General features: G+C 40.4%; 1 protein-coding gene across 1 annotated transcript in view; it reads right to left on the bottom strand.

Moving 5' to 3' along the window:
* The window catches only part of vps13d (vacuolar protein sorting 13 homolog D), a 288,095-nt gene that overhangs the window by 209,394 nt on the left and 57,254 nt on the right, over positions 1 to 21,447 (bottom strand). Inside the window, exons 18-23 of the mRNA XM_059951858.1 lie at positions 18,688 to 20,925; positions 18,052 to 18,209; positions 12,354 to 13,391; positions 11,028 to 11,118; positions 5,985 to 6,111; positions 2,573 to 2,753 (exon numbers count right to left, since the gene is read on the bottom strand). Coding sequence (XP_059807841.1) covers positions 2,573 to 2,753; positions 5,985 to 6,111; positions 11,028 to 11,118; positions 12,354 to 13,391; positions 18,052 to 18,209; positions 18,688 to 20,925 — 3,833 coding nt within the window. The remainder of the gene's footprint in view (positions 1 to 2,572; positions 2,754 to 5,984; positions 6,112 to 11,027; positions 11,119 to 12,353; positions 13,392 to 18,051; positions 18,210 to 18,687; positions 20,926 to 21,447) is intronic.

Here is a 21,447-nt window from a genome sequence, read left to right as displayed (position 1 = left end):
GAGCAAGAGCCCAACATCATGCTTACATTGCACTGTTGTTCGTTTTAATAAAGGATACAATAGCAAGAAAATCTGACTGTTTTATTAGTTTCAACAATCTTTAATAACTTTATGTGCTGCCAGAATTTAATTACATCGATATCTCAAAGAACATTGTAGTAAAACTGTGCTGAACTTCAAAATGAAATGACAAGAGAAAGAGATTAAAAGTGTTTTACATTTAGGAAGCAGCTTTTATTAGATAATAAATTGAAGCCATTATCCTGAAACTCCAAAAGCAGAAAGAGCTTTTCCTTATCCACAGAGAGTTAGTTCACAGGTAGCAATTAGGCCCAAATGTCTTTGTTCTAGTTTGGATTATTTCTGTGCATTAGCCAAGACATTTATCAATCAGTCAATGTAATGGCTGAAACACATCAGACTATTTAAACCTTATTTCCTACAGATTAACTCAAAACTACTTCATAGTTCTAGGCAGCTTCACATATGAGGAAAAAAACCAAGACTGTAAAATATAAAGGACAACATGAGGAAATCTGCAGATGCTGGAAATTCAAGCAACACACACAAAATGCTGGTGGAACGCAGCAGGTCAGGCAGTTTACTTTCAAATTTTCAAATTAACTAGCATGTTATGTTCTTTCCATGACGACGTGTATTGGTTGGCCTGTTTCATCTGATAACTTTTCTATAGCCTATGTGGTTAAACAGGACTGCGCACTTGCTAATATGTTTGTCATTCCATCATAACAATGAAATTAAAGGCCGACTTAAATCTCTGCTCATTGAAAACCAAAAACTCAACGATACATTACATATTGACTGCCCGTCATTTGTCATGCTTTCTGAGAATAACACAGAACATTTCCAGAACTTCTTTGCCTGTGGTGCATCCTTCCTTGGGCTCTGCGGCCATAAAAAGTACGCACCTGATGGAAAAATTCTGCCATCTCTCACAACAGAAATAAAAGTGACGAGCAGCCAGTCAAGCCATGTTAAGTCACTCAGCTATCTCAGGAACATAATTACCACTGATACCAGAACTGACAAAAAAATTGCTTTGCCTGTTTTGCCAGCATGCATGAAGTCAGCTCTTTAATATTCTCTAGCCAGCCAGTGGTGTAGCAGTATCCGGACCGGACTTTGAGGCGAGTAGCCCTGGGTTCAAATCCAGTTTACTCCTTGCAAACTTTCCATCTGTGCTGGGTTGAGCATTGAGCGTGCAACTCAGCCTCGTAAACAACAGACAAAATGCAAAAGAAATGGCAATTTTGCCACCTGATGCTCTGAAATATGAGGGAAAACTAGTCGACAATATAAATTTAGGATACTAAAAGTTTTTTTTCCAGATATATAAAGAATAAAAGGGAGGTGAGAGTTGATATTGGATCACTGGAAAATGATGCTGATGAGAATGTAATGGGGTCAAAGAAATGGCAGATGAACTTACTGGGTACTTTGCATCTGTCTTCGCTGTGGAAGACACTAGCATTGTACCAGGGAGCAGGAGTGAGTGCCATTACTATTACAAAGGAAAAATTGTGAGGCAAACTCAAAAGTCTTAAGGTGGATAAATCATCTGCATCCCAGAGTCCTGAGAGAAGTTGCAGAAGAAATAACAGATGCATTGGTCATGATCTTTCAAGAGTCACTTGATTCTGGCCTGGTCCCAGAGGACTGGAAAACTGCAAATGTCAATCCACTCCTTAAGAAGGGAGGAAGACAAAAGAAGAAATTATAGGCCAGTTAACCTAACCTCAGTGGTTGGGAAAGTGCTGGAGTCTATTATTAAGGACAAGGTTTTGTGGTATTTGGAGACTAATGATAAAATAAATCAAAGTCAGCATGGTTTCTGTAATGGGAAATCTTGCCTGACAGATCTATTAGAATTCTTCCAGGACATAACAAGCAGGGTGGACAAAGGAGAGGTGGTGGATGTCATTTACTTAGATTTTCGTAAGGCATTTGATAAGGTGCCTCACATGTGGCTGCTTAATAAGATAAAATCCTATGGCATTAAGAGAAATATACTGGCATGTACAGAGGAAAAGCTGACAGGCAGGTGGCAGCGAGTGGGAATAAAGGAGCCTTTTCTAGTCGGCTGCCAGTGAATAGTGCTGTTCCTCAGGGGTCAGTGTTGGGACTGCTACTTTTCACTTTATTAATAATCTAGATAGAGGAATTGATGGTTTTATGGTAAAGTTTGTGGATGATACCAAGGTAGGTGGAGGGGTAGATAGTGTTGAGGAAGCAACATGATTGTCAGGACTTAGACAAATTGGAAGTATGGGCAAAAAAAGTGGCAGATGGAATATAACAACACACAAAAAATCCTGAAGGATCTCGGTCCGAAATGTCGACAGTGCTTCTCCTTATAGATGCTGCCTGGCCTGCTGTGTTCCACCAGCATTTTGTGTGTGTTGTTGAAATTTCCAGCATCTGCAAATTTCGTCATGTTTGCTCAGATGGAATATAAACCAGATTTCCTGTTTCAAAAAGTAATTCTACGGTTGCATTACATTTCTTGACTGCTTAACGTTGCCATCCACTATTGGGAAAGTAAACATCTTACCGCTTGTCCCTCTATGGCTGCCCTCTGTCTCCCCAGTACATCCTGCAGTTGCGTGAAGTGCTGTACAAATGCCACCACCTCGGCCTGGAAGCGTTGAGTGTGCACATATTGCACCGATGCCATTTGGAAACTCACTCTCATGTCACAATCTCGGTGCAGCAATGGGTCTGCTCGGCCATACCTGATTGTAAGATTTAAAAAATATTATTTTCAACAACTTTCACTTATACAACGTCTTTAATGTTAATGTTCATTGCTAATGTCATGAGCTGTGCTTCAATGGAGAAAAGGAAGTGAGTGGTGAAAAGGCTGAGGAGTGGTATTTCACTAACATGCATAAAGCTACTATAAACACATTGAACAACTGCAGTATAGAGCAAGAGGAATGCTATGGATGACAGAAACTGAATTTTCAAAAAAGGGCAATATACTTTGTAAATTAACCTGAGATGGTATAGGATGGGTTTCCCAACCTCTTTTATGCCATGGACACCTACCATTAACCGAGGAGTCTGTGGATCCCATGTTGGGAACCCCTGGCATAATGTGAACGGAGGAATATGAATTTTAAATCCAAGTTGTTTAGAACCACCATTTCTCTCTAACAAGGGTAATAAGCCATAGCTGGGTAAACTTTATATTGATTGATGCTATAGGATTTTTTGGGACCTGATGATGAAGAAAGTAAGTGCTGTCATAACTGAATTTTCAGAGAAAACTGGCTCTCAAGGTTTCAGTGGTACACATGATAAGATCTTTGCAAAAATATGTATAGTTACACAGTGGGAGCAGTAGTGAATTAGTAGGAAAAAAGATCAAAGCAGAAATTTAATAATTAATTTTCAGGTATAAAAATACTCTAAATATTTGCAGAAATCTGTTAAAATTTACTCATATAATTTGATTAGATGCACCAGGATGACTATGCTGTTAAAACTATCTGAATAACATGTATACATGGCCTTCATATGAAATTAAACTACTGATACTCTAACATAACCATATTGGTACACAAACAAGGTATAGCATATTGTTGCAATTTCCTCTATCCTTGTTGTAAAGGTGTTTCTAGTAGAACCTAAGTATTTACTAAAAAAAAATTAGAAATACTGCAAATTGCTGCAGTCTTCACAAACTTTCAACTACAAACTTGAATGGAGAGGACTGTGGGGGAGGGAGAGGTGGCAAGAGACAGATACTGCTGCACATATTTTTCGCTGACACATCGATGCATAAGGTGTGGAAAACAGAAAAAGTGTTTTTTCTTAGTACTAATGGAGCATGAGGCTCCCTGCCAACTGTACTGAACATATTTTACTTCAGGCAAAAGAAACTTTTAAGATCAGTAGCAGTTTCTTTGATTTACAGTGTCAATCAGGATTTAATTGCAACTGTAGTTTACTCCCTCAAGCACCCATGCTCATTACAATCGCAACACCTGCAATTTTCTTTTTATTTTTTTCAGCATAGTTCTGGTGCAGATTACTTTGAAATACAATAGGGGGAGAATTTCATTAGCAGCAATATGCTTTTTAAACACTCAGTGCCTAGAATTTATTGCAGAAACATAAGAAACCTTCTAGCATCCTGTGATACTGAGGATCTCATACAATAAGAATTCACTGACCAATGCAAGCATTCTTTCACTTTGTGATTTTATACTACAAACCCCATTTCCAGAAAAGTTCGGATATTTTCCAAAATGCAATATAAACAAAAATCTGTGATATGTTAATTCACGTGAACCTTTATTTAACTGACAAAAGTACAAAGAAAAGATTTTCAATTAGTTTTACCGACCAACTTAATTGTATTTTGTAAATACACACAAATTTAGAATTTGATGGCTGCAACACACTCAACAAAAGTTGGGACAGAGGCATGTTTACCATTGTGTTACATCACCTTTCCCTTTAATAACACTTTTTAATCGTTTTGGAACTGATACTAATTGTAGTAGATTTGCAATTGGAAATTTTGTCCATTCTTGCTTGATATAAGACTTCAGCTACTCAACAGTCCGTGGTCTCCGTTGTCTGATTCTCCTCTTCATGATGCGCCATACATTTTCAATAGGAGATAGATCTGGACTGGCAGCAGGCCAGTCAAGCACACGCACTCTGTGTCTACAAAGCCACACTGTTGTAGCCCGTGCAGAATGTGGTCTGGCATTGTCCTGCTGAAATAAGCATGGACGTCTTGAGAAGAGACATCACCTTGATGGCAACATATGTCTCTCTAAAATCCTAATATTCGCCTCAGAGTCAATGGTACTTTCACATACATGCAACTCACCCATGCTGTGGGCACTGATGCAACCCCGTACCATCACAGATGCTGGCTTTTGCACCTTTCGCTGATAACAATCAGGATGGTCATTTTCATCTTTGGCACAGAGAACTCGACACCCGTTTTTTCCGAAAACTAGCTGAAATGTGGACTCGTCTGACCACAGCACACGGTTCCACAGTCTTTTGTTTCATCTGAGATGAGCTCGGGCCCAGAGAACTCGCCAGTGTTTCTGCATAGAGTTGATGTATGGCTTTCTCCTTGCGTAATACAGTTTCAAGTTGCATTTCTGGATGCAGTGACAGACTGTGTTAAGTGACAATGGTTTCCCAAAGTACTCCCGAGCCCAGGTGGCTATAATTGTCACAGTAGCATGACGGTTTCTTAGGCAGTGCCGCCTGAGGGCTCGAAGATCACGCGCATTCAACAGTGGTTTCCGACCTTGTCCTTTACGCACTGAGATGTCTCTGAATTCTCTGAATCTTTTCACAATATTATGTACTGTAGATGTTGAAAGACCTAACTTCTCTGCAATCTTGCGTTGGGAAATGTTCCTTTTGAACTGACTAACAATTCTCTCACGAATTTTGGCACAAGGGGGTGAGCCACGACCCATCCTTGCTTGCAAAGACTGAGCCTTTGATGGACACTACTTTTATACCCAGTCATGATACCTCACCTGCTACCAATTAGCCTGCTTAATGTGAAGTCTTCCAAACCGGTGTTACTTGAATATTCTGTGCACTTTTCAATCTTATTTTAACTCTGTCCCAACTTTTGTTGAGTGTGTTGCAGCCATTAAATTCTAAATTTGTGTATATTTACAAAATACAATTAAGTTGGTCAGTAAAACTAGTGAAAATCTTTTCTTTGTACTTTTGTCAGTTAAATAAGGGTTCACGTGAATTAACATATCACAGATTTTTGATTTTATAGCATTTTGGAAAATATCCCAACTTTTCTGGAAATGGGGTTTGTACATAGATAAATGTGCTAAACTCAATCTGAGGTTTACTTCCAAAGTTCTCAGAAACAGCTTTTATAACATTGCAAAGATAACATAAAACTTAATAGTGTACATAAAAACACACATACTTGTAAAAGCATACTTGTAAATACATACTTGTAAATGTTGAACACTAGTGCCTCTTTGCCACTGGTGGTGAAACGCTCCCTATACAGCTCTCCATGAGATGTCAAATCACTTAACGAAAGGCTGCCAAGACTGCCTTGCAAAGCAAAGTCTCTGTCTGTAGAATAAAAGAGGTTAATCTCAGCACAACAGAGATAGGGATGTGCAGGGTGACAGGTAGAACATTTCAATGCCTTTACAAAGTGTTAATGATTTCACAAGTTTTCAAACAGCATTACCATAATCTACTTTTGAGTATTATCAAAATCTCTTTTCAACATCTATTTATTTTTTATAAATTTGTGTTAAAGGAGATCTAAACCGACCTTCAGCCCAGGAATATAGATTTACTCAGCTGCCATGCCAAAAATATACAAAATCTTTCACTTATTTTGTTTCTAAATTGAAAGTATGCTCTATTCTCTCATGATACGAGTAGAAGCATTAACTGCAGGGAGAAAACCTTGCCAAAATTCAACAGCATTCCAAAGAGACTGGAAACTTAAAAGAGCATTTGGATGGGTGCCCTACCATTTTGTGGTGTTGTTCACAGGTATTTAGATAGATTGCACCATGCAGTGCCTATCAATAATGTACTACGGATTAAATATCAGAATATAAGAACCAATTTGAGAACAAAAGGAGCAGGTCAGGGGATGAGTTAGCTTGACTTTAGAAAAAGCTGTAGATTTTTGAAATTGATGTGAACTGCCAGGTTGGTATCTATTATTAAACACACAGTACACTGCAGATGCTGTGGTCAAATCAACACGAAACGTTGACTGCTCATTTCAACAGATGCTGCCTGACCTGCTGAGTTCATCCAGCTTTTGTACGTGTTGGCATCGATTATTTCTTGATAGGTGAACAGCTTTTGTGCTTAAAGACTAGGGATCAAGCTTTAACGTCGGTACACACACTCCAAGGCTGGGAGCCCTCAGTACTTTGTTTTGCATTGCGATCATGGGCTGCACTGTGATTCTGAGCAAAAGTCGGTTAGTTCACAAAATAATTATAGGTTCTTGGATGGCTGCTGTTGGATAGGTCAACTTTTAATTACGTACCTGAGCTAACCTCTGATTATGTAAAACTTTGGCAAAATTACTTGCTTTACTGTTTTGATAAATGCAATAATTTTCAGTCCAACATATTGCAAAGACAGTCTTGAAAAAAAAGTACCTTTGTTTAGGTTTTTAAAATTTATCATCTTTTTAACTCCAGATTATACATGCTCATTAAAAAAAATTGTCAGTTTAGTTTAAAATACAATAAATTTTTCAATAAAATTCCTGCCATGACTAACAACTTGACATGCTTTCATAAACTAATAACTGAACTTTAGAGTAAATCTTTTTTACCAAAGCATTTTGGGAAATTGTCAATGTAAATAAGGTGTATTTTTTTTCATTTTTACCATATTATTTTCTTTGTTGAAGTTCTAGCAGAGGTTCAGTGACATCTAGTGGTGGGACACTACTTTTCAAAATTGAGCATACTGCTAAAATACGGAGCCACAACACATAAAGGCTGTATACAAAATAACTGAATACCCAGTCACAAAAGATTATTTGTTACATTATGTAGAATGGGGAGATGATTTAAAAACGGTTAAACATTTTAATGGATATAGGTCAGGATGATCACGTTGCAGACATGCTTATCATTCAGACAATAGTTTAGGACAGGTGCTACTTGAACTTTCCGGAATAGGCGTGAAGAGATTCGACAATTTGTCATGTCTGAATGGAGTCCAAACATCACACATTCTGATTAGGATACAAAAATGTCTTGGACATGGCTTGTAGGGAAAGATGTGTCTGCCACCAGGAGAGACGGTAGTGAGTTAACAGTGTAACAGTATAAATTTAACAAAATAAAACAGATAATTAAGATTGCACATAGTGTAGCAATTATGAGATAATGATTGCATGTGCTAATATTATAATACAGGTCCACAACCCCTTATCCGAAATTCTTGGGGCCAGTTGCATTTCAGAATTCAGAATTTTTCGGATTTCAGAATCCCTCCTTATTGGTTCTGGGACCACCCCCCCACCGCCGGATACCAAAAAACATGTATGTTCAAGTCTCTTATTTAACCTGAGTACGGGTGGTACATAGATGGAAGGGGTATGGAGGGCTATGGTCGCAGTGCAGGTCAATGAGAGTAGGCAGCCTAAATAGTTTCGGCATGAACTAGATCGACCAAAGGGTGTGTTTCAGCGCTGTTCATCTCTGTGACTCTGTAACTCTATAACAACCTTCTTTCAAACCATCTACATTTAGTCTGCTACCTCATTTTTATAAATACTAGATGTTCTTCAAAATTAACAATTTTAAATAAAGCCCTGCACAGCTCCAAATAATCATAAACTTAGCCTTTTTATTTTAAATGCTCTTCAACTAACAATGGACTACCTAGCCCAAAGTTAGCAAGGTTATCCTTCTTTTCCCTTCTCAAACACTGATTCTACATAGAAATGATAGGCAGGGAGATTACTGATAATGAGGTCAGCTGTTGGCGAAAAAAACTTTGGTTTTCGGAGCTTTTTGGATTTCATAATTTCAAATAAGGGGTAGTGGATCTGTATCTTTGCTCCTAATTATAAAAGCCAGATTCCGTTTTTTTTTGATGTTCTATATACCTGTCCTTACATTCAAGGATTTATAAATCATCTTTGGGTCAGCTTGCTAACAAATAATATTTAGCCCATTCCCATCATGTGTATAATAGTCCTTATTTTCTGCTCCTAAATTGTATTACCAGATGCAATTAATTACATCTGTCACTAAATTTTTTTTTATATAGCCTTGGAAATCTTTTAATATTCTTCTTCGTTTGCTCACTCCCAGTTTTTTGATACAAGAAAATTTCAGTGCTATTCCCTCTAAGTCTAAATCATTAACCAAATTAAATCATTTAGTTCATGACCATATGCTAGTCTTTTACTTATGCTGCTAGAAATCTTCTCAGTAGAAGTACTATAGTATTTAGTCCATCAAGCTAGTGATATATTTAGCGTAATTCAATCCCGAAATAGGAGCCTGAAAATCAACTTCAAGTGTATGTCAATTTGCCTTTTAAAAGTTTCCTTGAAATTTAAATCCTCCAACCTTTTACGGACTGTTCTCTGAATCTTGACTACCTTCTGTGTGGTAGAAGCTTCACTTTTTTTTAGCAAATTGCTTTGAAATCATGATCATCTTGTGAATGAACCATTTATCTGATTTCTTTTTCTGTTCATAACTACATTTTTTAGAATGGGCACTGAGGATTGTGATAGAACAAAGGCATCTGGGAATACAGATCCATAATTCATTGTAAGTGGTATCACAGGTAGATAGGGTCGTAAAGAAAGCTTTTGGCACACTGGCCTTCATAAATCAATGTATTGGGAACAGGAGACGTGATGTTACGTTGAAGTTGTATAAGACATTGGTGAGGCCTAAGTTGGAGTACTGTACGTAGTTTTACCCACATGAAGGATGTAAACAAGGTTGAAGGAGTACAGAGAAACTTACAAGGATATTGCCAGATGTAGAAGACCTGAGTTATCAGAAAATATTGAATAGGTTTGGACTGTATTCTTTGGAATGTAGAAGGCTGAGAGGAGATTTGATAGACATATACAACATTATGAAGGGTAAAAATAGGGTAAATGCAAACAGGCTTTTTCCACTGAGGTTGGGTGGGACTACAACTGAGGTCATGCGTTCAGGGTGGAAGGTGAGAAATTTAAGGGGAACATAAGGGGAAACTTCTTCACTCAAAGGATTGTGAGAGTGAGGAATGAGCTGTCAGTAGAAGTTCATGCTAGCTCGATTTCAACATTTAAGAAAAGTTTGGACAGGTACATGCCAAATCTTTTCAAACTCCTAATAAAGTATAGCCGCTGTCTTGCCTTCTTTATAACTACACCGATATGTTGGGACCAGGTTAGATCCTCAGTGATCTTGACACTCAGGAACTTGAAGATGTTCACTCTCTCCACCTCTGATCTCTCTATGAGGATTGGTATGTGTTCCTTTGTCTTTCCCTTCTTGAAGTCCACAATCAGCTCTTTCGTCTTACTGACATTGAGTGCCAGGTTGTTGCTGCGGCACCATTCCACTAGTTGGCATACCTCACTCCTATACGCTCTCTCGTCACTACCTGAGATTCCACCAACAATGGCTGTATTGTCAGCAAATTTATAGATGGTATTTGAGTTATGCCTAGCCACACAATTATGTGTATATGAAGAGTAGAGCAGTGGGCTAAGCACACACCCTTGAGGTATGCCAGTGTTGCTCATTAGCGAGTAGGATATATTATAACCAATCCGCACAGACTGTGGTCTTCTGGTTAGGAAGCTGAGGATCCATTTGCAGAGGGAGGTACAGAGGTCCAGATTCTGCAACTTCTCAATCAGGATTATGGGAATGATGGTATTAAATGCTGAGCTATAGTCGATGAACAGCATCCTGACATAGGTGTTTGTATTGTCCAGGTGGTCTAAAGCCATGTGGAGAGCCACTGAGATTGTGTCTGTTGTTGACCTATTGTGGCGATGGGAGATTGTGTCTGTCGTTGACCTATTGTGGCGATGGGCAAAGTGCAATAGGTCCGGGTCATTGTTGAGGCAGGAGTTCAGTCTAGTCAAGACCAATCTCTCAAAGCATTTCATCACTGTCGATGCCAGTGCCACTGTGCGAAAGAAGCCCACGTTATTCTTCTTAGACACTGGATCGTTGCCTTTTTGAAGCAAGTGGGAACTTCCGCCCATAGCAGTGAGAGGTTGAAAATGTCCTTGAATACTCCCGCTAGTTGGTTGGCACAGGTTTTCAGAGCCCAACCAGGTACTCCATCAGGACCTTGCAGGATGTAAGATTTGTAACCAACCAAATTCAATCTTCCTTGGTACTTAATCACACCTGCAATGACTAAGCAATCTAACTTTCATCACAGTACTTAACACGTTTGATCTAGAAATTACATAACATACTAGTTATGTAATTTTATGTATGTAGTTATGTAATGTATTCAAAACTTACCTATCAATTCAAGATGTGCCACCAGTTTGGACACATTGGCTTTGGCAAGTTCATTTGTCTTCTTATTTAACACCAGAGACAGCGAGTGAACCTCAGAGGGGGAAAAAACAGTTAGCAAGCTCCTTTCATATACAACTACAGGATATCTATGATTTTCGAATCTTTCTGAATTGTGAATGAATTCTTTAATTACACAGTACCAGCTAAGACGAATTCATTGGAATCAGATTTATCAGATAGCTGCGTTAAACAGTACTCTTTTCAAACCTGCAAACTTACTAGGTCAACCAGCAATGAGAAGAAATTTTTAAAAAACACTATTAAGACTTAAACTGCCAAGACATAAAGAACATCAAATTGGACACCAGTGATTTAGCGAACCGAGAGTAAAAGACCCAAACAAATGACACTGAATAAATGGTGGAATCACTAACTTTAAGGGCTTAACTAGCCAGATTCTGCAATATAAGTAAACAAACATGTGAATCATTATGTTAATTTACTGAAATCAGACTTGACTAAGTAAAATCCATGGCATTCTTGGTTACCCGTCTCTTTTGTACCTGCCAACCCTGAAAATTCTTACAACATTTTCATGAGATTGCAGAAGAGACAAGGATGATTAATTTTATCAAGATTTAGGCAATTAGCATATTGCAACTATTTGTATGGAAACATCAGTTGGGTAAGCATATTTTTGACTTTCTGAGCAGGTTGCTCATGCAATCAGACTACTCTGATATTAAAATGAAAACATTTCAAAAAAAGTCCTAACAGTAATAATCCCTCCACCTCTGATTACTACTTACCCACATCTCAGAAAGAAAAAAAACCATAAGATTTAGGAGCAGAAGTAGGCCGTTTGGCCCATCAATTCTGCTCCACCACTCAATCATGGACTGATCCACTTCATCCATTCATCCCTGTTCCCCTGTTTTCATCCCATACCCTTTGATGCCCTGGATAATCAAAAACCTATCTATCTCTGCCTTAAATACCCCCAATGACTTGGCCTCCACTGCCGCTCGTGGCAACAAATTCCATAGATTTACCACCCTCTGACTAAAATAATTTCTCCGCATCTCAGTTCCAAAAGGATGTCCTTCAATCCTGAAGTCGTGCCCTCTTGTCCTAGAATCCCCTACCATGGGAAATAACTTTGCCAAATCTAATCTGTTTTAACATTTGGAATGTTGCTGTGAGATCCTCCCTCATTCTCCCGAACTCCAGGGATTACAGCCCCAAGAGCTGCGAGACATTCCTCATACAGTAAACCTCTCATTGCTGAATATAATACAAATCTATAAAACAATATAAATTAAATACCTTCAGATCTAACTTTGTGTTTATTGGCTCCTGGCCAGCATCAGATGACACGTCTGTTTCATCAGGTCTTGCCTGAGGTTGAAGTTCTTCTACGGGAGGTTTCAAGCCATGATTGGTGGCTGTTGATCCAATCCCAAAAAAATCCAAAATCATTACCCAGGTCTGAAGCGTAATTAGCACATCCAGGCAGTTGAAGTCCACATCCAAATTCCTATTGACCTTATTGTAACGTGTAGAAAATTCAGGATGTTTCTTATCCACAAGAAAAATATTAATATGCACTAATGAATCATCAAAGTTTGTTCTAGTACAGCACGCCTTAGAGCTTTTCAATCTTGGGGATGGTGGAGGGGTCTGAAGGCATTCTGAATCTTTGTCTTCTTTATGTTTTCTTTGTGTTGAGGATGGCCTTTGGTAAAACTGGAACACATTCTGTGCCTCTTCCATGTGGGCTGGAAGAGATCGTGGCATCTCAGGATACTCCACATTGGAGATAGAAGGACAAGACTGGGACAAATATTCCTTTTGTGTAAAACTGGAAGGCTTTGGTGCGCCTCTGGACACCATTAAATGCTTGTACTTAGAGCCTGTATTTTTTTCCAGTAAATCTTCCATCAGTAGTGACCGCAAAGCTACCTGAATAGACAGAGTATGAGGCTGGTCTTTACTGAATTCAACTTCAAAGTCTTTAAACTTTAAACTAACCAATCCTTGAGCTTCCAGTGCGAGATCACCACACAGCTGAATCTGTAACTCAGAGATGCAGAAATTAGCTTGAATCTGAGTGAATGATTTTGACTCTGGAATTGGAAAGGAATCAACGGGTGTGGATGGATAGCTCACTCGGCCAAAAAGTCCACTCTCTTTCCATTCTCGTTGAAGATCAGAGATTTTCAGGCTTCTCAGTGGTGAAGGAACATTATGGCTGTCTGACACATCAGCAGTTGAACTATGTGAGATTTTGCTGAGGTCCTCGCTGTATGTCAGGTTATCCAGTGTCTGTAGGACCTGTTCATAAACATGCTTCGCTAATGTTACCTGCACAATAAGAAAACAAATTAAAGGCTATTCCAAACTCCTGCTACAAGCATACATTATTTCAAAATACTCCCAACTAATCAACTAATTTTGAGAATGATAAGTATTTTTGACATGCATCAAAACCATTTTTCTCTCTTTAGGAAAAACTGCCCAACTTGTTCATTGTTTCAAGTAGTTTATGTTTTATTAGAGGTTTTAAGAATCCATAGGTGGGGTTTGATGGCAATAAGCAAATAATGTGACATAATAGGTAAGAAGTAGAAGTGTAAGGAAATTGATAAACATATCCTCTCACCCCATTCTCCCACCAGGGATAGGGTTCCTGTTGTCCTCATCTACCACCCCAGCAGCCTCCACATCCAGCCCATAATTCTCCGTAATTTTTGCCATCTCCAGCAGGATCCAACGACCAAGCACATCTTCCTCCCCCCCCCCCCCCACCCGACTTCCTGCTTTCTGCAGGGATTGCTCCCTCTGCGACTCCCTTGTCTGTTCATCCTTCTCCACTGATCTCCCTCAGCAGCACTGGGGCTCCACAGGGGACTGTCCCGTCTCCCTTTCTCTTCACCATCTACACCTCGGACTTCAACTACAACACAGAGCCCTGCCACCTTCAGAAATTTTCTGATGACTCTGCCATAGTTGGATGCATCAGTAAGGGAGATGAGGCTGAGTACAGGGCTACGGTGGGAAACTTTGTCACATGGTGCGAGCAGAATCATCTACAGCTTAATGTGAAAAAGACTAAGGAGCTGGTGGTGGACCTGAGGAGGGCTAAGGCACTGGTGACCCCTGTTTCCATCCAAGGGGTCAGTGTGGACATGATGGAGGATTACAAATACCTGGGGATACGAATGGACAATAAACTGGACTGGTCAAAGAACACTGAGGCTGTCTACAAGAAGGGTCAGAGTCATCTCTATTTCCTGAGGAGACTGAGGTCTTTTAACATCTGCCGGACGATGCTGAGGATGTTCTACAAGTCTGTGGTGGCCAGTGCTATCATGTTTGCTTTTGTGTGCTGGGGCAGCAGGCTGAGGGTAGCAGAAACCAACAGAATCAACAAACTAATTCGTAAGGCCAGTGATGTTGTGGGGGTGGAACTGGACTCTCTGATGGTGGTGTCTGAAAAGAGGATGCTGTCCAAGTTGCATGCCATCTTGGACAACGACTCCCATCCACTCCATAATGTACTGGTTAGGCACAGGAGTACATTCAGCCAGAGACTCATTCCACCGAGATGTAACACTGAGCGTCATAGGAAATCATTCCTACCTGTGGCCATCAAACTTTACAACTCCTCCCTTGGAGTGTCAGACACCCTGAGCCAATAGGCTGGTCCTGGACTTATTTTTTCCATGTGGCATGATTAACTTATTATTATTTAATTATTTATGGTTCTATATTGCTGTATTTCTTCACTATTCTTGGTGGTGCGGCTGTAACGAAACCCAATTTCCCTCGGGATCAATAAAGTATGTCTGTCTGTCTCTTCTGGCACTTATCCTTGCGAGTGGAACAAGTGCTACACCTGCCCCTACTCCTCCTCCCTCACTACCATTCAGGGCCCCAAACAGTCCCTCTCAGTGAGGCAACACTTCACCTGTGAGTCTGTTGGGGTCATCTACTGTATCTGGTGCTCCTGGTGTGGCCCCCTGTATGTCAGTGAGACCCGATGCAGACTGAGAGACCACTTTGCTAAGCCCCTATGCTCCATCCACCAGAAAAAGTGGGATCTTCCTGTGGACACCCATGTTAATTCCACTTCGCATTCCCACATTTCAATCCATGGCCTCCTCTACTGTGGTGATGGGGCCACAACGGTTGGAGGAGCAACACCTTATATTCCGTCTGGGTAACCTCCAACCAGATGGCAGAACATCGATCTCTCGAACTGGTAATGCCCCACACCCCTCTCCTTCACCATTCCCCATCCCCATCTCACCTTGTCCCCTGACCTGCCTATCATTTCCCTCTGGTGCTTCTCCCTTTTTTTTCTTTCTTTCTTGGCCTTCTGTCCTCTCCTAGCAGATTCCTTCTTCTCCAGCTTGGTACCTCTTACACCAACTTCCCAGCTCTTTACTTCAACCACCTCCATCTCCCAATTTCACCTATCACCTTTCTTCCTCCACTCCCCCCATCTCCTAACTCTAACTCATCTTTTTTTTCCCAGTCCTGATGAAGGGTCTCAGCCTAAAACATCAACTGTTTACTCTTTTCCATAGATGCTGCCTGGCCTGCAGAGTTCCTCCTGCTTTTTGTGGGTGTTGCTTGGATTTCCAGCATCTGCAGATTTTCTCTTGCTTGTGATTAAACATATATAAAACTTTGGTTCAGCAATAGTTGGAGTATTGTGCTCAGTTCTACTGTGTACAGGTAAAGGTAGAAAAGATTTACCAAAATAACTCACCAAGAATGATGAGCTTAATTAAGTGTAAAATTTAGAACCGATTACAGAACAGGTTGAGCAGGGATCTCACATTACTTACAATTTTGTAGGGTATAGGCAAAGATATTGTTTTAATTGGCAGAGGCGTGAGGAACCAGTGGTGCAGAATGATGATGATTGGCAAAAAGAGCCAAAACTAATGTAGAATAACATTTTTGCACAGCTCTGATTATGATCTACACAGTTGTGGAGACAGATTCAATTACAATATACAAAAGCTATCTGAAAGGGCAGAATTTGTAGGGGTATTAGGGGAGGGAAGCAGAGTGAGATAATAGCATTGCTTAATATAGGGCTGCTACAAGCTTGATGGGTTAAAGGTCCTTCATATGTGCTGTAACAATTCATGCACCCATGCTGAGCTCGTCAACATCATCAACTTTGCCTCCAAGTTCTAGCTTGCCTGTAAATTCAATTAGACCATTTCTGAAACCTCCCTCCCCTTTCTTGATCTCTGGAGACAAACTGTCAACCAACATTTTTTATAAATCTACAGATTCCCAGTTAGCTTGACTATATCTCTTCCCCAACCTGTCTCCTGTGAAAATGCTATTCCTTTTCCTCAGTTCCTTTACCCGTCGCATGTGGCTTTCCTTTCCTGTACGTGTGAGCTGTCCTCCTGTTTCAAAGAACAAGGTTTCCCATCCTCCACTATCGATGCTGCCCTCACCCACTGCTCCTCCATTTCCTGAACATCCACACTTACATCTTTCTACTGCCACACCAGTGATAAGAGTTCCTTGTGCCATGAGCATCACATCATCCTCTGCAATTTCCACAATCTCCAAAGGGATCCTACCACTAAACCTCCACTCCCACACTCCGCTTTCTCCAGGAATCGCTCCCTCTGTGATTCCCTTGTCCGTTCATCCCTCTCAGTACTTATCCCTGCAAGTTGCCCAAGCGCTCCACCTGCCATTCACCTCCTCTCATGTTTCCATTCAGGGCGTCCAACAATTCTTCCAGGTGAGGCAACAATTTAGGACGGGTCTCATCAATATCGAGGAGGCTGCATCAGGAGCACTGGGCACAATAGACAACCCCAGCAGATTTGTGGGTGAAGTGTTGCCTCACCTGGAAGAATTGTTGGACGCCCTGAATGGAAACATTCAGGGTGAGGCAACACTTCACCCACAAATCTGCTGGGGTTGTCTATTGTGCCCAGTGCTCCTGATGCAGCCTCCTCGATATTGATGAGACCCGTCCTAAATTGGGGGACCCCTTTGTCGAGCACCTCCACTAATCAGACAACAACAAAACTTCCTGGTAGCCAAACTTTTTCATTCCCATTCTCATTCTAACATGGCAGTCTGTGGCCACCTCTTGTGCCTGGATAGGGCTACCCTCAAGATGGAGGAACAACACCTTATATTCCATCTGGTGGGAACCTTATATTCCAACCTGATGGCCTGAATATCGATTTCTCCTTCCAATTAAAAAAAAATCCCACCCCTCCTCTTTTCTATTCTCCACTCTGACCTCTTTTCACCTGCCTATCACTTCCACTCGGCCCCCTTCTTGCCTTTCTCCTATGGTCTGCCTTCCTCTCCTATCAGGTTTCTTCTCCAGCCCTTTACCTTTCCCACTTGCACTTGGCTTCAACAATCATCTTCTAGCTCTCTTCTTCCCCTCCCCCTACTCCCCCCCCCCCCACCGTTCAGTCCTGAAGGAGGATCTCGGCTCAAAACGTCAACTCCATAAATGTTGCCTGACCTGAGATCCTCCAGCATTTTGTGTCTGTTGTTTTGGATTATCAACATTGGCAGACTTTCTCAAGGTTATATTCTGTGGTTCATGTTCTTTTAGTTAATCCCAGACATTAGTGAGAGAAAAACAATTCTGTTCTTGCCTCATTAGTTTTAGTCATTTTGTCTAATAGTCTTCGATAACAGCAAACGAGGAATATCCAAATTAAATTACATGTGTTATTATTACAACCCAGGGTTACATTCATGTGATATAAGCCATATATAAGCCATAGCCAACATTTAAAGAAATGACTAGCAACAATATTGAAGAGAATGTCAGAGAAAGACTAAATATTTATGGAGTCAAGGAGAACAGTGACAGATTCACATTATATAATCAACAGAACCTCGAATTACACAGAACCAGGAAAAGGCCATTCAATATTATCTTGTTAACGTGTTTCTATATTATATGCTTAAATCACAAGTACAACCCGTGACGGTGCATTCAGTCTTATACCTTCAAAGGATTGACAAATTTTCCTTCTATCTTCATTTTATTGGTGGTTTCAAAGGAATCTGAAGAATTTACAGCTGGAAATGATAACTCTGGATCTGTGTCAACTGGGATTTTCTCTAGAACGAACTGGATTGTGGTGTCATTCAGGATATGAAAGGCTGGAGAATAAAATAAGAAATGAGAGTACAACTTCTGCCAAGCGATACAATGATATTTGACAAAGATGAGCATTGGTTAGAATCAAATGATTAAGTATTTCTCTTTTAAAAGCAAATCCAAAATTTCCTTCCATGTTTATTTGGGAGGACTATTCTCTGCAGATAACTGAACCAAGCAGCCATTCCTCACTTCTAAATGGTAGGGAAGAAGAAATGAGCACCCCATGTTTATACTGAAAGGCTGGTTAGGCTGGGCTTGAGAAGCCAGGTGGCCCCCTCCTGCTCTTACTTTCTGATGCTTTATATTAGATATAAGTAAATATTTGTTTCATAGATCACCATCAGTGATTACTTCCTCTTGAAAATAGTTAAATCTGGCATCTTTAAGATCTGCAAAGTTCACTTACAGACTAGGCAGTGGGTTGCTTATCAAAACAATGCAAAATTGCATTAATTCAAAAGTGTTCGTTGAACTGACCTTGACCCTTGTGCACGGAATCAAAGAAATTTTGTCGTGTGAAATGCATTTCTTCCTGACTGGAGGTGCTAGCAGCACCAGAAGCTGACTGAGGAGATTCACTGGCATCGGCCTTCGAACTGTGCATGCTGTTATTGAGGGAGTACATTTTGATATCTTTAATTTCCACTTGTAGTCGGTCCCTCCCAGAATCATCTTCACCAGTTACAAAGTTCTGGATTGAAGTCCGGCCCAAGTGTCCAACCAATAGCTCACAGCTTCCAGGCTTCCGTGGGACTGCAACCACAGGTGACTCAATATTAATGTTCAAGATTAATTTCACTGGGTTATGCTCAAGAGCTTCCATCCCAGCATTAACATCATCACCAAGTTCAAACATATCCCTTGGCTTACGTGGGTTTTCAAAAAGTAAAACCATCTCACTGTACTCAGCTGTTTTGTTTACCAAGACAGTGGAGACTTTAGAAGCTGCACTCCTTAGCATATTTTGGAAGTTATCTTCAAGTTCATCCATGGATAAGGAAAGCTCCTTAAGAAACTTTGGTGAATGGTTATAATGTAATGATGCCATGTGCAGACTCAACATAAACTCCTCCTCAGATTTTTCAATAAATGTAAAGCTCAGAGCTTCACTGTGATTCATTTCCATTTCAGACCTCATGAAGACAGACTGAAAGAACCCAAAGTCACTAACTGTTTCATATGCTTCTGTATTTCCAATGCTTACTACAAAATGATTTTTTATTTCATCTTGTGTCAAGTCCAGTAACTGAAGGCAGCCAAGAGATCCATTCATTTCAAATCGACTGCCCATTGAAACATTTACCTTGGTGCCATTGATACTAGCTGTAGCAATTTTTCTTCCCAGTTTCTCCCCACTTGTTAGCCTAACAGTCCGGAGAAGTAGCACATTTAGCCGATGGATTTCTACCGCCACTTGTGTATTTTGATCATAGGTAGACTGAATAGACTCTCCATCTTCAAAACTCATTGCTGGATCAGTAAGTGGAGACTCTGGACTTGTATCTTCTTTGGCCTTTGGAAAGGACTTCTGTAGAAAGCCAATGAGTTCAACCATAGTTTCTGGATTAAGGATAATATCCAGATTGTTGACCTGCAAAGACATGACCTGCAAAGAGCTATCCAAATTCATAGAAGGGCAACTGGAGCTCACAAATTGATATTCCAGTTTAATCAGGACATCCTGGTCCTGAGCAGTAGATGGTGGAGGCACTTGCTCATCTAGTGCTGCTGAGTTGCTCAATGTGATTTTATTTTTAACTTGTGAGGTATCACTATTGACCAGTGAAGTGACAGTAGGGTGAGGAAAGATTGGAGACTGGGCTCCACTATCGCGAAGGCTTCCTGTGGGAATGTCAAAGCTCAAGTTTTTGTGAGACGCCATCAGCAAATCAAAGTCAGTGCCATATGTCTGTACCGTATCCACCAACAGCAAACCATGTACAGTCAGTGCCACCTCACTATCATAAGGCCTCTTCACGAAGTTGGAATTAATGCCAAAAACTTTTAGCACAGATATGTAACGTCCACAACTCTCCACCCCTAACTGCATGTAATTAATTTTGAACTCTGCGATGAGCAGCTTTGACTCAACCAGCACCTCACGGGTATGTTGCTCAAGTGACATCACACTCTGTGTCAGACTCATCTTTGAATCCAGTAGCTTGCTCCGGCTATCCACTTTATTGAAGATTTTTTCACGCCGCAGTGACTGCTGCTCACATGATAGCTGCTGATTCTCGGATGCAGTTACCCTGGACAAAAAATTGCGCAATGCCATGATTTTATCTTCATTTACATGTATTTTAAGCTCAGGCAGAGTGCCACAAAGCATGGCCCCAGGACGATTTGGGTCAGAGGTGTACATTAATCGTCGTTCCAATTGTAGCAGCACGTTAAATTTCTCGACAACATGTGTTGGCCCAACTTCACTATCCTGAGCATGCTTCCAGTTATCCATGACCCGCCCAACCATAATCTGCATGTCCATGAAGGACAGTGAGTATTTCTCATAAAGCTTATTGTTGATAAAATGTTGCTGCAGCTGTTCCTCAGTAAATCCTAAACCAAGGAATTCTGTGGACTTCATCCCAGGATCAGAGCTGGGCTCTGGAGGTGGCGTGTTGGGTGGTGTGGCTAGTGGTGTCTTGTATTCATCATCACTGAGTTCCTCCTCTTGGACAGAAAGTCTGACACTGGCTCTGCTCTTCGGCTCATCTGTAAATACAAAGAGTGACGTTAAGGATGGCAAAGATCTCATGGTAAATTAATGGGAGTTTTCTGAACAGTGAATGTTCACCAACTGTGTATTTTCACACAGGTTTGATAAGTTTTGTCAAATTTCACAATGCAAATGAGCTAACTGCTGTAATTAGCATCAGCAAAATACAGCCTATTTACTGGATAATTTACTTTATTCCTAGTTTTGAGTAATCCAGTAGCAGTCTTTATTTAACCACACATTTCTACAAGTTTATATTTCTCATTTCAGCATTACAACCATGTTTTCCCTAACAGTTTAGCCAATGAAATTTTAGAATCTATGGAATACCTGAAAGGAGCAGGAAACTTCAAGGTCAATTTCTGTCATATTTCAAGTCAGCCAATCTCAATCTCAATAGGAGAATGTAAATGCAGACAGAAGAAAAAAGTCTGTTCTGTCACCACCAGCCACAGATGACAATCAATATCTACCGAACTTGGTCACAGAATGAATGTGCTTCTAAGGAAGATTAATTG

The sequence above is a fragment of the Hypanus sabinus genome, chromosome 27 (assembly GCF_030144855.1).
Source record: "Hypanus sabinus isolate sHypSab1 chromosome 27, sHypSab1.hap1, whole genome shotgun sequence".
NCBI classification, from domain to species: domain Eukaryota; kingdom Metazoa; phylum Chordata; class Chondrichthyes; order Myliobatiformes; family Dasyatidae; genus Hypanus; species Hypanus sabinus.
This window is presented reverse-complemented; position numbering and strand designations above follow the sequence as displayed.